The sequence below is a fragment of the Equus quagga genome, chromosome 3 (assembly GCF_021613505.1).
Source record: "Equus quagga isolate Etosha38 chromosome 3, UCLA_HA_Equagga_1.0, whole genome shotgun sequence".
Lineage (NCBI taxonomy): Eukaryota > Metazoa > Chordata > Mammalia > Perissodactyla > Equidae > Equus > Equus quagga.
Window position 1 is genome coordinate 36158896 of NC_060269.1, and position 16666 is coordinate 36175561.

Genomic DNA, 16666 nt, shown 5'->3' on the forward strand with positions numbered 1-16666 from the left:
GGAGCATGATTTGAGCCCACGACAAGGAAAAGAATGTACAAATTAAAGTTTCTGGTTTAGGTTCGGGAAAGAACAGAATAGAAGCAGAAAGATACAGGAATACATACAGAAACTTTATATCCTGTTAATGAGATGGACATACTTTCCACAAAGTTTTTAAGGAAAATATCCATGTATTCCTAGATGCCAACGGAATGAACTATATCCAGGAAATCTCTTCTTTACATGTTCAATAAAGGGATCATTTATCGCAACCATGTAATAAAAAACAGTACTGAAGCAAAGTCCAATGCAAGTATTTATTGCATAACTTAGAGCCACCCGTTCTAGTCATATCTAAACCTCTTCCTTGTTTTTTCTGAATATATACAGTATGTTATCTGCAAGGAAAGCCAACAGGTATTTCACAGTAAGTAAAGTATGTCTTCTTGCAGATCTTATAAGTTATAAATAAACCAATTCAAAACTGCAATGACATATTTCACTTCTAATATGAGTAAGAAAACAAGACTGTCCACTTAGTAAATTTAGATGTGCTGAGTCTTTAAAAGCCCTCAACAGTTAAGGAAATGATTTATTTGTATTGAAAACCACAACTTCCATACAATTAACCTGGCTAGAAAAGGACAAAGAGGATGGGGAGTTTGTGGGTCACAGGTTTGGGGTTCAATTTCATTTTTCAGAACCAATCATGAAGTGATTAATAAAGACAGCTAAGAAAAAAGACTAAGACCACAAAGAAACTAATTTAAAGCAATTTTAGTGAACCACTATATAGCTAAAGAAAAAAAAAATCTAGCAGCAGCCGGCTAAAGTAAATATAGTAACAGGCAGTGGAAAACAAACTTTTTCTAAACACCTACAAACAGGCAGTGTAGACGGGGGAACACCTATATACGCTTCTTCAAAATCAACACAAATATTTTCTAAGACACTTTAAGGATGTTTTGTTTCTCTATTTCAAAAAAGAAGTAATAGTATACCAAGAAGCAAAGAGGGAAGCACTAAATGACCATCCTGAAAACAAAAATAAAACCGTAAACTGCATTTAAATTTATCAACTGTAAAGATAAGCTAACCTTCAACATTTTATAAAGCCATGATTTTCAAAAAAGGAGAAAAGGCCAACTTACCTTGATACGTTTTCTGGAATGTATTCTAGGACTGGATATCCATCACTTCTTCTAGAAGACAGGTCACCATGTGATTTCCATGACTCCACTAACGTATTGACAGGAGGAAAGGAACTCAGGTGTTGGAAAGATTGGTCTCTAGCCGATCGTGATAAAGATATTGTACCTTGAGCACCAATCCTGTAGTGAAAGGACTGTCCACCTGAATTCACACCAACAATGGCGGATGAAGGGATGCTGGCCTCTGGGTAATAGCTCCCGTCATCTGGTTCTTGTTTAATCCCTATTGGGAATCCGCTGCCTTCACAGTTACCATCAAAGCCGGGCACAGGTGGTCCTAAAATTCCTGATAGAGAATAATAGTCTTTATCATCCATAAAGGAAAAATATGAGCCATCCATAAATGGAAATGGGTTTATTGTTGGATTCCCTTTAAAAGAGGTACCGGAACACGAATGCTTGGTTGATTCTTGTTTTATTGGTACTGAGAATGGGGAATCAGAATTTATTTTGCTATTTCCTCCTAGACATGAGCTGCTGAAAGCTCCATCTGGCTCTGGTTTTATGTACTGGACAATGTTAAGCTGGCCAGTCCCAGCATTGGAGATGGCATTCTCTACTTCCTCAGTCTTAGGAAAGGGGACCTCTTGAGCACCTTTCTCCTGCGTGTCTGGACTAGGAACCACATCCCGGCCTGCACTGGATCCAGCAGGGGTGCCAGAAGCAGTGTAGCTGAAGGCATTGTTGATAGGGCTGCAGATAGATCCCACAGTACTAGCAGTTGGACTGGAAAGCGTGGATCTGTTATTTGTGTTGGAAGGGCTGGAAACAGAGCACCTTGAGTTGTTGATATTTGCAGGGCTAGACACAGAGGATCGCAGAGTGACATTATTCGGACTGGATACTGGAGATTTTACACTGCAGTGACTTGGAGGGCTGGAAATTGGGGATTTCATGCTACTTAATGGACTTGAGAGAGGAGAGCCCACGTTGCTGGCGTGTGCTGGGCTGTGCGACCTGGAGCCTCGATTTTCAATGTTAGGGGAGCATGTCAAAGGAGTCCCCTGGGTGATAGGGCTGTGCACTGTGAAATTGCCAAAGCTGGCCGAGGTGGAGGACACAGAGCTGATGCCAGCAGGGCTGCAAACCGAAGACGTCATGTTCAGAGGGCTGCAAACAGATGGGCTCTTCTCATGACACATGATAGGGCTTTTAACAATGGTGCGCATGACCCCACCATTCACAGAGCTCCCAGAGTCAGACATAAATGATCTCAAGGGCCTGCTCACACCACCCAGAGTGGAAGGACGATGGCCGTTTTCTTTGTAAAATTTCACCAGCTGTTCAACATTTTGATAAATCTTCGCTGGACTCGGGCTTCCTTGTTGGTTCTGCTGATCATAGGCGTAGTCAGCATCTCTTACGGAATCCATGTACAAACCCATGGACTCAGCTACAGTTGCTGAAAGTTCCTTAGATTCCAGCTCGGTTTTAATATCAGCCGTTAGAATCCCAGACCGATTATTGTCCTGCTGAAGGCAAGGGAGTAGTTCGTGTTTTTCTTTGCTGCTTCCTTGAGTACTGTTGTTTGGAATAGCACCGGAAACACAGCTTACGTTGACAATCTCCATGTAGTTATTCTCATCGGTCCTCTCTGTAGATCCCAGGGAAGACCGCTCCACAGCCTGAGAAACTTGACCCCACCGTCTTTCCATATCTAGACCTTCAGGGAGACTGTGGTAGCCTTTGGTCTCCATAGCTGGTAAATAAATTTATATTAAAGAATTGGATTAGAGTCATTTATAGCAAAATTACCCTAAAAGACATTGTAAAATTGCATTTACTAAGCTATAAATACTTATTCTACTTATTATAAGCAATACTTCTACTTATACTAAAATTGTTAGCTTTTTAGGTGCGGACTAACAGCATATGGACTATAACTTGTCCGGAAGCCAGAATATAAGAAGCAATCATATGAAACTATTTTGCATCTAAATAAAAGTAACATAGTTGCTATAATACAGCCTCAGGAATTTGCAAAGAATATTTACAAATGTTAACTTATTTATTATTCAAAGGAATCCCAGGGACTGATGAGTCAGGCAAGGAGGAAACTGACGACTTAGTGAGATGGGTGACTTGCCCAAGGTCAAAGTCAAGTTTAAAACTAAACTTCTAACTCCAAAGCCTTTAGAGTCTTTTGAGCATATGGAAGCTGCTTTTGATATCTAGTACACGGCTTTATTAAAAACAATAATGAAATGCAATTAATGTTATCATTTCCCAATATAAAGTTATCAAGTGAATTATCACAGGAAAAATAATTTAAGAATTATTTTTAAAACAATAAAATTTTCTTACAATGCATTAGTGATGAAGGTGATTTAATGTCAATTCTGAAAAGTAAAGATTCATATATTCTGATTAACTAAGATGGTTCATAGAAGCTATATGACAACTTGGGAACGTCAGGACCGTCTTCTCTGTATTTCAATATTGGCAAAGTCTCTGACATGCACCCTGACCTAGTGGTACTTCTGCTAAAAGGACTCCCAACAGACAGACAGTTTCCTTCTCAACAGCAAATGGAGGAAGTTCGAGATAGGTCCTGATAATTTAGGCGTTCATTCATTCAACAAATATTTACCAAGTGCGTGTTACATCCCGGGCCCACAACCAGTCATTGAATCTGTAGTGATAAACAAAACAGGCACAGTCTCCATCTTCAGGGACCTCACAGGATTGTTTTAGATATACAATCATATCCACTGGCTCTCTATATAGATTTATTTCAGAGACAGACTATAATAGGCTATATTTATATAATTATTATTCATTACATAATTCACTGCAATATTACAAGCCTTTCACATATATTAACTTATTTACCTTTATAAACAACCCTATGAGATTAGTAAAAGTATTATCCAAATGATACAAAAGGGAAAACTGAGGCACAGGTCACACGGCTAAGTGACAGCTAGAATTTGATCCCAGGTCTCTCCCTACATCACAGTATCTCAACCTTGGCACTGCTGACATTTTGAACCTAATAATCCTTTGTTGTGGAGGTCTGTCCAATGCATTGGAAGATGCTGAGCAACATCATCTCCGACCCCTCCCCACTAGATGCCAGCAGCACTCCCCGTCTCCAGCTGTAACAACCAAAAATGTCTCCAGACATTGCCAAATGCGCCTAGGGGCAAAATCACCCCCGGCTGAGAACCACGACTCTAAAGAAACGTATCTTTAAATTAACTCAGTCTTAATAAAATTTTATTTGTGCATTTTAATATATAAAACTCTTAAAATCTTTATGCACTCAAGTTTCAAATCCTTTCAGATGTGTAAACAATCTATGACCCAAATACAGGTCCTCATCTAAAAGATGCAGTTCCCTCAATTCTGTACACAAATATTACTTTAGGATTCTCATCCTCTTCCCTCTTTGCCACTCACTACTTCCATCCTTCCTACCTTCCCCTCATTAAAAAAAAAGAGACTAGGAAGTCTTTTTGCTACAGAACTTGCATTAACACAGAAAAATAATATGACTCTACCAAAGAAACTGGCATTAGATATCCCAAGGCTCTATAATGAAATTTAATGCCTAAACTATCCTACTATTGTAATTATGTCTTACTTTTCTGTGTCTACCACTAGATTTTAAGTTCTCAGAAGGCAGAAACTTTCAGTTTCACCACTGCATTCCAAGCAGATAGAACAATGCAAGTCAAAAATTTTAAACTATTATAATATAATCAATACCCAATGATTTGTGAACATTAAAATCTACCAATTATGTGGCACACTTTTAAAGAACATTATTCTATACATTCCTAATCTCAAATCAATCACAAAACAGAGGAAAATAAGTCAAATTACAAAATTTGAGAAAGTTATCTGGTAATTTTTTGGTAAGCCAAAGATTTAGTGTGGAGGAAAGCCAAGTAAAACTTGAAAAAAAAAAAAATAGTGAAATGGGAGCTAAATAGCTAACACTCACCTTTTCTACTTTACTGGAAAACCATTTAATCACAGCCACATGATGAAAAATATCAATAAATATTCTGTGCTGCATCTACTTCTACCTAAGAATATTCTGTCCTCCCCATACCGAACTTAAACGACGGATGTCTATCTAAGGTATAGATGCTTCAGGTCCAAATTCATTAAATACCACAAGAGACACGTCAAAACTGAACATCCCCTGTGCATTCTTCCCCCGCCGACTCCGTCTCTAAACCCACATTCCCTGTCTTGGTGGACTGTGCCACCCTCCACCCAAAAGCCTGGAAGTCACCCATGCTTCCACACCCTTACCAAAGGTCTCCAGAGGCTCCCTCTCCCACTCCTATGGCCCCATGCCCTCCCCCCGGTCCTAGGCAATAGGCCTGTCCACCCTGAGTCTGAAGGAGGATCCCCATCCAGACCCCTCTTCAAAAATCCATCCTCCAAATTGTCTCTTGAAAAGCATGATCACTTACGGCTTTTTTTAAGTTTCTCCGTGGAAATCTGCACGCTAAAACTTTCACAGTATAGAAACCTGTTTTCCTTTTTAATCCTCTTAATCCATTGCAGGCTTTTTTTCACAGAACATCTACTAATATTCTGAGGGACACTTTTCATCACTCTGCCCTAAGGCAGGAGTCATATCTCAGATTTGTGAGGCTATATGAACATGTGAAGAGAAACTATATGGGAGATGGCGGGCAAGAACAATCTTAAAGCAGTCTACAAGGAAGAACCTTATCAGCTAAGTCATGCAGCTGATCACAACTTTCCAAGCCCTATTTGGCCAGCCTTGAACTCTCCTAACAATAACACAAAACAGCTTGCATGTCACCACGTTATTGACAGGGCTATCATTAAAGAATGTGTAAAAGGCTTTGCTGAAATCTAAATTAGCTTTGTCTACGATACTCTCATCTACCAACCTAATGCACCTTTCAACAAAGAAAACAGAGTAAAGGTTGGCAACAGTCAAACACAAAAGAATGGAAGACAGATATCTAGCATCTACCTGGCTTTCCCTGTAAACATTTTTAAAGATCAGATTTTTTTAAAATAGGATTATTAAAATATTTTATGTTGAATTCCTATTATTTTAATTGGTCTTCTCTGTAAAAAAAATGGATCAGGTTAGGAATTTATTTCCTATGTTGTCCAGGAAAACCAGGTTGTCTTTTTGAAATTGGCATAATGATCATGGATTGAGCAGAATTTCAGTCAACCTGAACTTACTAGTAAATACTGAAAATATTACCTGATGAATATGATCCTAATAGAATTTAACATCCAGAAGGTTAAGGGGAAGTTTTTGTTACTAAAGCATAAGATGAAGCAGATACAAATCTAGCTTATATAAAATCAGACTTGTCTCCCTTACAATGGGAACTATAACTGAGACTCTCATGGGACAAAGACAAAAGCCATTATGACCCTTTAATTTTCATGCAAATGGCCTCCCCCTCAAAACATAAAGGAAATTTCACACAAGGAAAGTGAGAAAAACCACTGACAGAAGTTCTACTTTAAGCCATATATATGCTCTTCAACATTACTTTTGCAAAGGAAAAACCTGACTTTAAAATTTTATGTTTTACAGTCTGTGTTAAATTGCCCTTTTCCGTAAGGAAGTAACTTTTTCAGGAATATTAACAAAGATTCCTGCGAATTTATATTTTATCTGAAAACACTTTCACTTTTAATACCCTCAAAACATAGTCCCATTTTAAACACACGATTTTCTATAGTTATTTCACTATAATATGGTACCTTAAAGACAGATCTTAAGAATTTCACAGTTTTCATTGGTTACGTAGCTGTAAGAGTTCATTGTGTGGAACTATTTTTCTGTCATCTCTACTACAAAACTATTATTATGTTCCCCTCTTTTATAGATGAGGGAAATGACAGAAACCTGCCCAAGGTCACCTAAGAGAGTGGGAGAACCAGTTAGCTTTGAGCACACCTGATTTCTATTCACTCACCTAATTCACTGAGCCACCTGATCTTTCCAAAACCCCCAAACAAATTTCTCCCTTAAAGGAAAAAGCTCCCCTTTAGAGTATTTTTTTAAAAAAACTTCTCTCCTCAAGCATTTCCATGATAGCATGCCATGAAGTCAAACGTAAAATTAAAACTCCACTGCACAACTTCACAGATGGAGAACACAGTTATCATTACTATTTTAATATCATCAATAACAGCACCTAGCGAACTAGCAATACAAAGGTTAAAGAGTAATTTAGTGTATTTGAAATTCAGGTTTCAAAAACGTGTCTGCTATGTAAGTTCTCCTAACTTCTATGTTATAATAAATAGTTAAAGCTGTATAATAAATAGTTAAAACCATTATAATTTAAACCTGGTCTTTTAAAATTCAGTAGGAAAAGCCATGCACCTGAATTCAGTAGTAGGGTACGGATGCCACCAAAAGAAGCTTCATCCCTTCTCTCCTGCCTCTAGAATTCCACTTGATGCCACAGAAAGCAGAGCCTCTCTCAAGAGTTTCGTGAATATTAGGGAAGGGGAAATGCACGAATTTCCAGAGCCCCTTTCACACAGGATCTATCAGGATCCTGTCAGGATCTCTCTCCTTCAACTGCCCTTATTCCGCTACACCTCCAGCTGAGATTTGGGTGCTTCCGCAATTGCTAGAGGAAAGAAATATTATTCAAACGTCCTTTCAAATTGTATAAGGAAAACGATCCGAAATTCATCTTTGGGGAAAGGGAAGAGCGGCAGACCTCCCACTGCCAAAGGCGGCTGAAAGCTGCTCGTTAGAGGGCATTTATCCAAAGTGGCCAAACTTTCCCAAAATAGTCCTCTGGCGGCCAAAGGGGGGGAAAAGTGGAAAACCAAAACAAAACAACAAGCGCACGGCACTGTACTGACTGTGCCTCCGGATTACGCAGCCACTTCTCCCTGCAAAGTGCACGCTCCCGCGCCGCAGCCGCACGCCGTGCCCGGCAAGCGGCGCCCCGCCGCGCACCCTTACACACCTGCCTCGACCGGGGTCCGTCTCTCGGCGTCTACCTGTTGCAGCGCTCGCCAACGCCACGACACCCCTGCTGCGGAGCCCCCCTAAATCCAACCACATCCAGGCCAGTGAGTGCCACTCTCCCTGCAGCAGGAGAGCCCGAGGCAGCAACGGTCTTGCACCCAGGTGACTGCACGGGTTTCCTCCGAGCAGCCAGAAGTTGGCTTGCGTCTCCCCGGTCCAATGACACCCCGGGCGCGGAGAAGCGGAGAGGAGGGGGCAGGGGCAGGGCCAGGGCGGGCGAAGTAGGGAGGGAGAGAGGGCGGGCGAAAGCCCGGAGGGGGAGTGGGCCAGCTCGAGGGCCGGCCCTTTTAAAAGCGGGTCACATGTCCAGATAAAGTTCAGGTTGCTATCCCGCCCCCCTGAGCCCTTCCCATTGGCCCGGAGGGAAGCAAGGCTCCACGCTGCACGGGCCAGGCGGGCTTCTCATTGGACAGACATGGCTGCCAGTCACCAGGAGGGCGACATGACTGATACAAAGTTGCTGCGACACAGCCTGGACTCGGCAGCTCCCTTAAAGCCGCAGGAGCGGCGGGCGCTTGGGGTGCCGGGCAGCGGCTACGACATTAGGCACTAGGCACCCTCCACTCGCTGCCCCCCGCCCCTCTCGCTCGACTGTCCCAAACTTGCTCATGCCCACCTGGCTCTTCTCCTGGCGGACCCCAGGATATCTGGACAGACGTGAAAAGTGAGGTGAGGCGGAAGAAGTCGGTTTTTCCGAGAGCCAGTCAAGGTGGTGTCCCCTCACGCTCTCCACCTGCAGCGCCAGGTGAGGGGCAGCCCTAGCCCAGGCGCCGCCCACAGCGTCCGCGCGCGCGGGAGGACTCCCAGTGGGTTTCACCGACCCCCGAGGTCCTCTCCCCGCCCCTTGCCTCTGTCTGCCGAGTTACCTCTCAGCGGAGCAGCCGCAGCGTCCGCTGCCAGCGAGCCAGGGGATCACGTTCCCACTCGATTTAAATTTCCGTGTTTTGACCGTGCAGGAAAATTGGGTGATTTCAGTGCAGCCAAAGCCCTATAAATATAGCCTCTCTCACACTCCCCCAGCCGCCCCCAAAAAGTGTCAGGGTCAAGAGCCGCTGCTCTCCTTCCTTATAATTTTGTTGCTGTATTTACTACTTTAGTATTGGATTTTTCCACTAGTTCAATTTGAAAGAAAGCTTATCGAGGATATTCACTTCTTTATAATGGGTGGGAGGGGGTGCACATAATTGGGAGAAACATACAGGAGAGGGGAAGGAAACAAACGGTTTTCTAAGGATCGAGTGTCTGCAAGAAGAAATTTCGGTTTCCCTCCAACCGCCCCCACCTCGACTCTCCTCCCGCCCACCCAAACGCTGTAGTTACTAAGCAAAAGGATGAGCTTCTTAACTTTGATTTCTAAAGACTTTGAGGCTCCGCGTCTGAGGCTTCGTTTTAGGCTGCCGGCTGGCCCGGAGTCAGCACCAGTGACGTACACACCTAAATCTGGTCCTCCGGCCCTTGGCGACCCGTAGCCTGGCGGCGGCAGCTGTGTAGCTTCCCGCCTCACCCTTGCCCCGCACCCGCCAAAGTCGGTGGGGGGCGGGGGGAGAGTTCACCCTATGCCCAAAGGCCCCTCCTCTCCTTACAGTTAATTAAGCTTCAGGATTCCAGACCCCGAACGCAGGAAGACTCGAACTCTGCCGCTCCAGGTAGGGAACTCCCTGGCGGCGGGGGCGACAGCGGCGGCGCGGGAGAGCTGGTCCCGACCCCCGATTCCGATGCTCAGCAGTCCCCTGCGCGGAGCGGCCCCCGGCGCCCCCGCAGCCGGGAGTCCCCGCCAAGTGTCCCAACTTTCCCGCGGGGCCCCGCCGTCACGCGCACTCTCCGGGCCAGGCGAGCAGTCGGGCAGCGATCGCACCCAGGCGGAGCACGGGCTGCAGGCAGGAGAGAAGGGAGTCCCGGACCTAGCAACCCGGCGGGCGAGGAGGAGGCGGCAGAGTCTGCCCTGCCGAATTGTTCATTATTAAAGGAATGGACGTGTCTCTTTTACTAAGTTTTTACCTCCTTTACGGAGGGCTGGTCTTGCCCTGGATCTCAGCTTCTTGCAAAATCTAGGTTAGACCCGTGCAGGGACAGCTGCCGCGATCGCTCGCCCGCCGCCCAGCACCCCTGCCTTGAGGCGGCCCGGCGGGCACCTCGTCTCCTGCCCGCAGCCCACCTCAGTTCGTCAACCTGCGCCCTCTTCGCGGACCCTGCCTTCCCCAGAGCCGCCCCTGCGCTCCCCCGGCCCCCTCCCGCCGCCGTCAGCGCAAAGTGACTGTCGCTGCACTCACCTTTTCTAGGACATGGTGGGGAGGCTGGGGCGCGGGGCGGGGGGTGAGTGGGGGCAGCGAGACTCTTGCCACCGCCGCCGCTGCCGCCACCAGCAAGTCCGATATTAGCCGTTCGGCGGTAAGGATGGAGAGGATAAGAATCCCGGCAGTCGCCCTGCTGACGGTGGGTAGAGCAATAGAGCAGTAGTGTTGTTACCCCGCAGGAGGAGGCGAGGCGGTGGCGCCGCCAAATCGCGCAGAGGGGGACGCGGGCGCCCGCCTGCCCCCAGCAGCAGTGGCCGGGCCTCCAGCGGGCCCCTCTCCCTAAGCTACTGCCTCCCGGGCGTTGGCGGCAGCGGCCCTGGGAGCCGGGAAGTCCGACAGGATGATCCCGCGCCGGCCGCCCCGCAGCGCGGCTCTCCGAGCCCCCTCCCCGAGCCTGGGGTGGCCGGTGACAGCTCGGGCGGCGGAGCGTGTGTGTGTGTGTGTGTGTGTGTGTGTGTGTGTGAGAGAGAGAGAGAGAGAGAGAGAGAGAGAGAGAGAGAGAGAGAGAGGGGGGGGGGGCGGGGGGGGAGCGCGCGGCGCCGCGGCCCCCCCCCCGGGTCACACCCTCACCAGCAGGAGGGGGTCCAGCCACCGGCTGGTGAGGGTGTGACCCGGGGAGGGGGCCGCGGGAATACAGAACCCCAATGCTCGTAACCCCCCACCCCTCCCCACGGGCACCCAAAGTCCCCTGACCTCGCTCCCGGCCTCAGGTGCGGTTCCCACCCGCGGGGGGAGGCGCGGGCTGAGGACCACGCGCGGGGGGCGGGAGGGAAAAGTTTCTTTTCCTGCTCCCTCGGTGCCCACCCCTGGAGGCTGCTCCTCTCTCCCTCTTTGGGGCTCGCCGCGCCTCTGCCCCACCCCCACCGTGGGGGGGGCGCCCAGGAAGGCCCGAGTGTCTGCGCGCGGGGGCGCTTGGGGAGAGCAGGGAGGAGAGGCGGCCGCCCGGGTCCCCCGGCTCTGACAGCGGCTCAGACGCCTTCAACGGCGGCTGGAGGAGCTAGCCGAGGAAGGGGCCGAGCGCCAGACCCCCGCCCCCTCCGCTTGCAGAGCGGCGCGCGCCCCCGCGCCGCCTAGCGCGCCCCCGAGCCCTCGCGCCCGCCGGGGCAGACACCTACGCAGACGCGAAAGTGAAAGGGGGGCGGCCCAGCCCGGTGAGCTGCCGGCAGCGCACTGTGAGGGGCGGAGGAGGGAGCTGCGACCCGCGATCCCGGGATTCTCCCGCTGCCCTGCAGAGCCGCTGGCCGCCTCCTGGCTTGGGAGCCATCCCAAAGTCCCACATTCCCCACCCTGGGCCACACAGATCACCCCCATCAGGGGATATGTTTGAGTGTGGGTGCGTGTTCACGCGCCCTCATGTGTGTGAGAGACACGCTTCAGCCCCAGACTCTTGTACCGCACATTTACACTTAGCCTTGGTGGAAGATTTTGGGTGGAGGGATGCATTGTGAATGTTATTACCACTTGCAGGCTCCCCTGCTTGTATGACTCAGTTAAACCCCACGAATTGACCCCACACACCCCTTTTCCCCGGCTTACCACTCCTTTTTCTACAGGCTCTATTGACTCCCTCCTCTCCCTTTTTTTGGGTTCTTTCCCATTTTCTTCCTAAATAGCTGTGAAAGTTGTTAATCCCTTCCCACACAAAACCGTGTTAAACATGGAGCTGCCCTGTTAAAACAATCACTACTTCTCTTCAACCACATTCACACTGTCCGAATACCCAGCTTCCCATTGCGTCCATCACCCACACAGTGTTGGCACTACTCGGTTCTTAGATGGCTCAAGGTGGCATTTGGCCTCAAGCAAAACAACCTTTTGATTCTGTTTCCTTATTTGTAGGGAATGTGAAGTTCTTAAGTAATTATGTTTTAGGTGAAATTAAGAAATTAATAAATAATGTACTTTTTTAGAAATTAACATGATATATATTCAATAAAGTTTAAAAAGAACTGCCATTTAGACGTACTGACTGCAAAAACTGAATTTTGAAATGCATCAAAAGTAAGGGGGACAGACATCGATGGACTGATAAAATGGACAGAAGGGTGGATAGATATGTGATAAAGCATGCACATAGTATGGTATTAATGGTAGAATCTAGGTGGTGGGTATACAGGTGTTCATTGTAAAATTCCTTAAACTTTTTCTAGTATGTTTGAAATTTTTCATAATGAAATGTTAGAGGAAAAGAACTCTCATTTAAGGTAACCTATATAATGTAAATTCTGCTTACAAAATTGATAAATTAGGCATTGATTACTCTGTCCCCCTTTTACAAAATGATTTACCTTAAACATTTTTTACCTAAGTACTCCGTCACTATTTAAATTAATTTTTATTACAGACTACTTGGCAGGGGTCAGACTACAGTGGCAAGTGGGGTTGTTATAACTGCCACCTTTTAGAAATTTAGAAGATTTCTTCCTGTGTTTTTTCTTGTCCATTCTCAATTTTTGATCTTCCCAGCCTTTAAAACAGTTTGGTGTTATAAACTAAGACTGAGTTTTTAAGCATATATAAATATTGTTTTGAAACTTTTTCACACCGAAATAGCCTGGGAGTGGTCCATATGCCCATATAAAGCAGTGTCTCTTATCCCTTGGCAGAGATGTTAGGGGATCTTGCAGTTACTAATAGGCAAATCTTTATTTGTTTTTAGGTATCTGAGTATTTAGATATTTGCCCAAACATTTGAGCAATTAAGTTTCCTTCTTTATTTTCTTTTGCTGGCTGTAAGACAAGAGGTTGTTCTGTGCCACTCTGGAAGGAGAACAGCTCCAGGATAAGATCTGTGGCTCTCTCATTGGATGAGAAAGTGGCACTGGTTTTGCTTGGAATCACCCCACAAGCGATGCCTCCGAGAGACTCCATCAAAGATGGAGATGCAGGGTTTTCTGGTTGTTCAGAATACTCTTCATTCTAATGCCCATTAATAAAGAGCCCTATCAACTTAAAAAAATGTATGCTTGGAAATGTCATTACTTGGTTGTTTTTTAGGTTGTCTCTTAACAAGTTTGCTCTTTTCATCCTTTTAGATATATTTTTTCTTTGCAAAAGGATGAAAATGTGTTTTTAAGAAAAATAAAAATTAAGAAAGGAAAAGCACAGAAAAGGATCTTAATTTCATCTCCAAATAGTTGGAGACTATTTACAGCTGCCAAATAGTCTTAAATCTTGAAGCAGCATCAGCTTATCTCCTTTTTGACAATTGTTCACCCTCCGTTCACAGTCGCTGTACCTCAGGACACCTCCCTCCCTCATCCCATTAGTGTCAAACTCCCTGAGGTTTGCCAGTATAAAGTGCACGACTCAGCATTTGCAATTTACATGTATGACATCACATCCTCTATTATATAACTTCAGATACAAAGCCTAATATCATCTAAGTTTGTGTTGGAAAAAATTCTCCCTTGCTCTTTATTTCAGCTTTAGCAGAGCCACCCCTTAGTTCCCTGATCCTAATCCCATTTCTTCAAACAGCTGGCACTGGGGGGAGAAAAAAAAAAGGCATGGCATTGTTTAAGCTGTGAAATCATAAGCTCCCCCTCCAAACTGAGTATATTTTGAAATATATTAAATACCTCTCCTTTTTACTGACAAGAAAGTAAAGACCATTAGGTATCATATAATTTAATTGTATTCAATAATTTTTAAAAGTTAAAGGCTAAGCATTTGGTCATAGTTAACTTCATTAATAAGCCTAGCCATTCTGGCTTTTTTTTTTCTTTCTAAAAAGCTAAGCTTTTTTTTTTTTCCTGTCTCTTACCAGCTGTTGGAAAGAGTTGAGAAAGACAGAGAGAGTCAAAGAGAGGAAGGAGGAGAGTATTGGAGAGAGAAGATGAATAGGGGAATAATATAAGATAGAACTTCTTCTTTGTTTATTGCAAAACACACATGTTCCAGTTTATAAACATTGCAAGCAAATAAGAAATTGTGGACCAGAAGATAAATACAAAACATATCAGGGTTTTTGTTACTATCCAAAGTCGACCAAACTCTGTTTTCTAGACTACTTGGAATATTTTTATTAGCTTTGGTTATTCATTAATTTCTGTATTTGTTTACCTAACTATTTATTCATCTGTCAACCTTAATTTCATTTGTAGTCATTTTAAATAGAAAATACACAAACCTAATACATTTCTATGGCCAGATTTTGAGATGACAGAGCACCAAACAGCACATGCATCACAATTAGTATGCCATATTATTAGAAGCAAATCAGATTTCACTGTGCCTACAGTGATGTTCTAAATTTAGAAATAATGTACAGTAGTTGAAAACGGGGGGAGGAACTTAGAGCAGTATATTTTAATAAAAATATATTTTCAATTTCCTCTCTTTTTCTCTCGTCTTTTTCTTGGTTTAGTACAGGAAATTCATCACCTTTAAATAACTGTGCTAATCTTACATAAATAACTGCATGGTTTGTGTGCTTATTAGGCTTATGCATCGAGGCTGCTTCTCTGATATTAAGTGCAATAACAACCATAGAAAAGTGAAACAATCCAGTGGGTCAGGTGTGGGAAACATAAGAGTCTCTGTTGAACTTGATGAAGAGCTCATTTAGAATTCCTCGTTAGGACTTCACAGGAGCAGTTAGCTTTGCAGTAGTTGGCGCTATATTTTTAGCAGCATTTTAACAGCTGTCAGTAACAACTAAGACAACATTTTGATCAACATTATTTTTTTATTCTAACAAAGATGATTGCAGAGAAACAAAATGCTTCAGGATTTAAATGTTTAGTTATGAAAACAACAATGAAAAAAGATATTTTCTTGTGATAGAAAATGTTAATAATGCATCAAGGGCGGGCCATAAGGTATCCATACAAAGCGAGGCCAAGTGGATTTTTAAATTTTAATTTTCTGATGCCTATGTACACATAATAAAGACGATGTTATTCTTAAAAGGTGTGTTCAATGTCAGAAATAGAAACGTCAGAATGAGAGAATGTGCAGTGTATCTTGTCATATATTTGCAAGTAGGTCAAGAATAGCCATGTGGGCATCTGAAATGAATAAAATCTTTTCCCTAACATTAGAATTTATAAAGGGAGGTTATCACATGTCAGATATATGACACTGGAAATAGCAGACAGAAAAATGTAAGAAGCTTCATGACAGATGTCATCTTTATTCCTAAAGATAGAGGTAAATTTGCTGTGGGTAATGCATTACAAGGCAAACTAAAACTAAGTCTCTGCAAGTGTCATATTTCCCTTTCACCTGTAGTCTCCTCAAATTGAGTGATTTTGTTCTACGGGAAGTAGGGGTAATGGTATACTGTTAAAGCAGCCTACTGAATCATCCCATTCAGAGGTCATCTGCTCATTTCGAGGACCTAATCCAAGTTTTGAGTTTGTCCCAAATAAAGCAGCTGAGTATTTCCCACTTCATCTAGCTGGCACGGTGGGGAATTAATGCATTCTTATATTAAATGATATTTTTGATTACATTGCATTTGTTTTTTTCTAATCCTTTTGGGGGCAGAGATCTATTAGCTCTTTCAACATGAAGCAATTTTAATTGCTTGGTAGGACTTTTTCAACAGACATGCAATTTTAGTAAAAATTGAGGGTAGATATTCTTTCTTCTTTCCCAATACAAACCCCTGCCAGATGCAAATCTTTTGGTGTTGATAGTTTTTCACAGAGTGTTATATGGTTTTCTTAGTGCAGAAATTTTTGACATTAAATATCCATGTGTAAAAATGAAACGTGTATAAACACTTTCTATATGGAAGGTATATGCCACATCAATTATTAATATTTAAACTACAATCTATTTTGAAGTGCTTAGTGCTAATGATAGCTAGACTTTAATATTTTATCAAAAAAATTAGACATGTTTCCATTTAAACTAGTTCATTACTTAAAAAAAAACTTTTTAATCACCTTCATCATGAATGTGGTGGAACCACGTCCTCTGAGTGGAAGCTGAATAGACTTGCAATGCTGCTGGATGATGACAGTAGAGATTGCTTACTTGTATAAAGGACTAAATAAGCCCCTAAAGTTCTGGGATTTTTCTAATACATTTATAAATGTAACTTTTATTTGGTTGATTTGATTTAATACAAAAGTACATATTTTTACAGTAATTATATATTTCAAAAAAGAAAAAAATTCCAAGAAAATTATTTTTATACTACATCATTTCAACAT

The 16666-nt window shown here is 43.9% G+C and overlaps 1 protein-coding gene and 1 long non-coding RNA gene across 5 annotated transcripts in view; one reads left to right on the top strand and one right to left on the bottom strand.

Annotated features, from left to right (window-relative positions):
* Positions 1-10938, bottom strand: part of NR3C2 (nuclear receptor subfamily 3 group C member 2) — a 325827-nt gene extending 314889 nt beyond the window's left edge. For 2 of the 3 annotated variants that reach the window (XM_046657069.1, XM_046657067.1), the window contains exons 1-2: positions 8144-8935; positions 1134-2892 (exon numbers count right to left, since the gene is read on the bottom strand). In XM_046657069.1, coding sequence (XP_046513025.1) covers positions 1134-2890 — 1757 coding nt within the window. In that variant the 5' untranslated portion in view covers positions 2891-2892; positions 8144-8935. Of the gene's footprint in view, positions 1-1133; positions 2893-8143; positions 8936-10475 lie in introns of those variants that run through there. The other variant, XM_046657068.1, reaches the window with a different exon arrangement.
* Positions 9481-16666, top strand: part of LOC124237445 (uncharacterized) — a 192824-nt gene continuing 185638 nt past the window's right edge. For both annotated transcript variants that reach the window (XR_006888005.1, XR_006888006.1), the window contains exon 1: positions 9481-9851. This is a non-coding gene — a long non-coding RNA (uncharacterized LOC124237445). The remainder of the gene's footprint in view (positions 9852-16666) is intronic.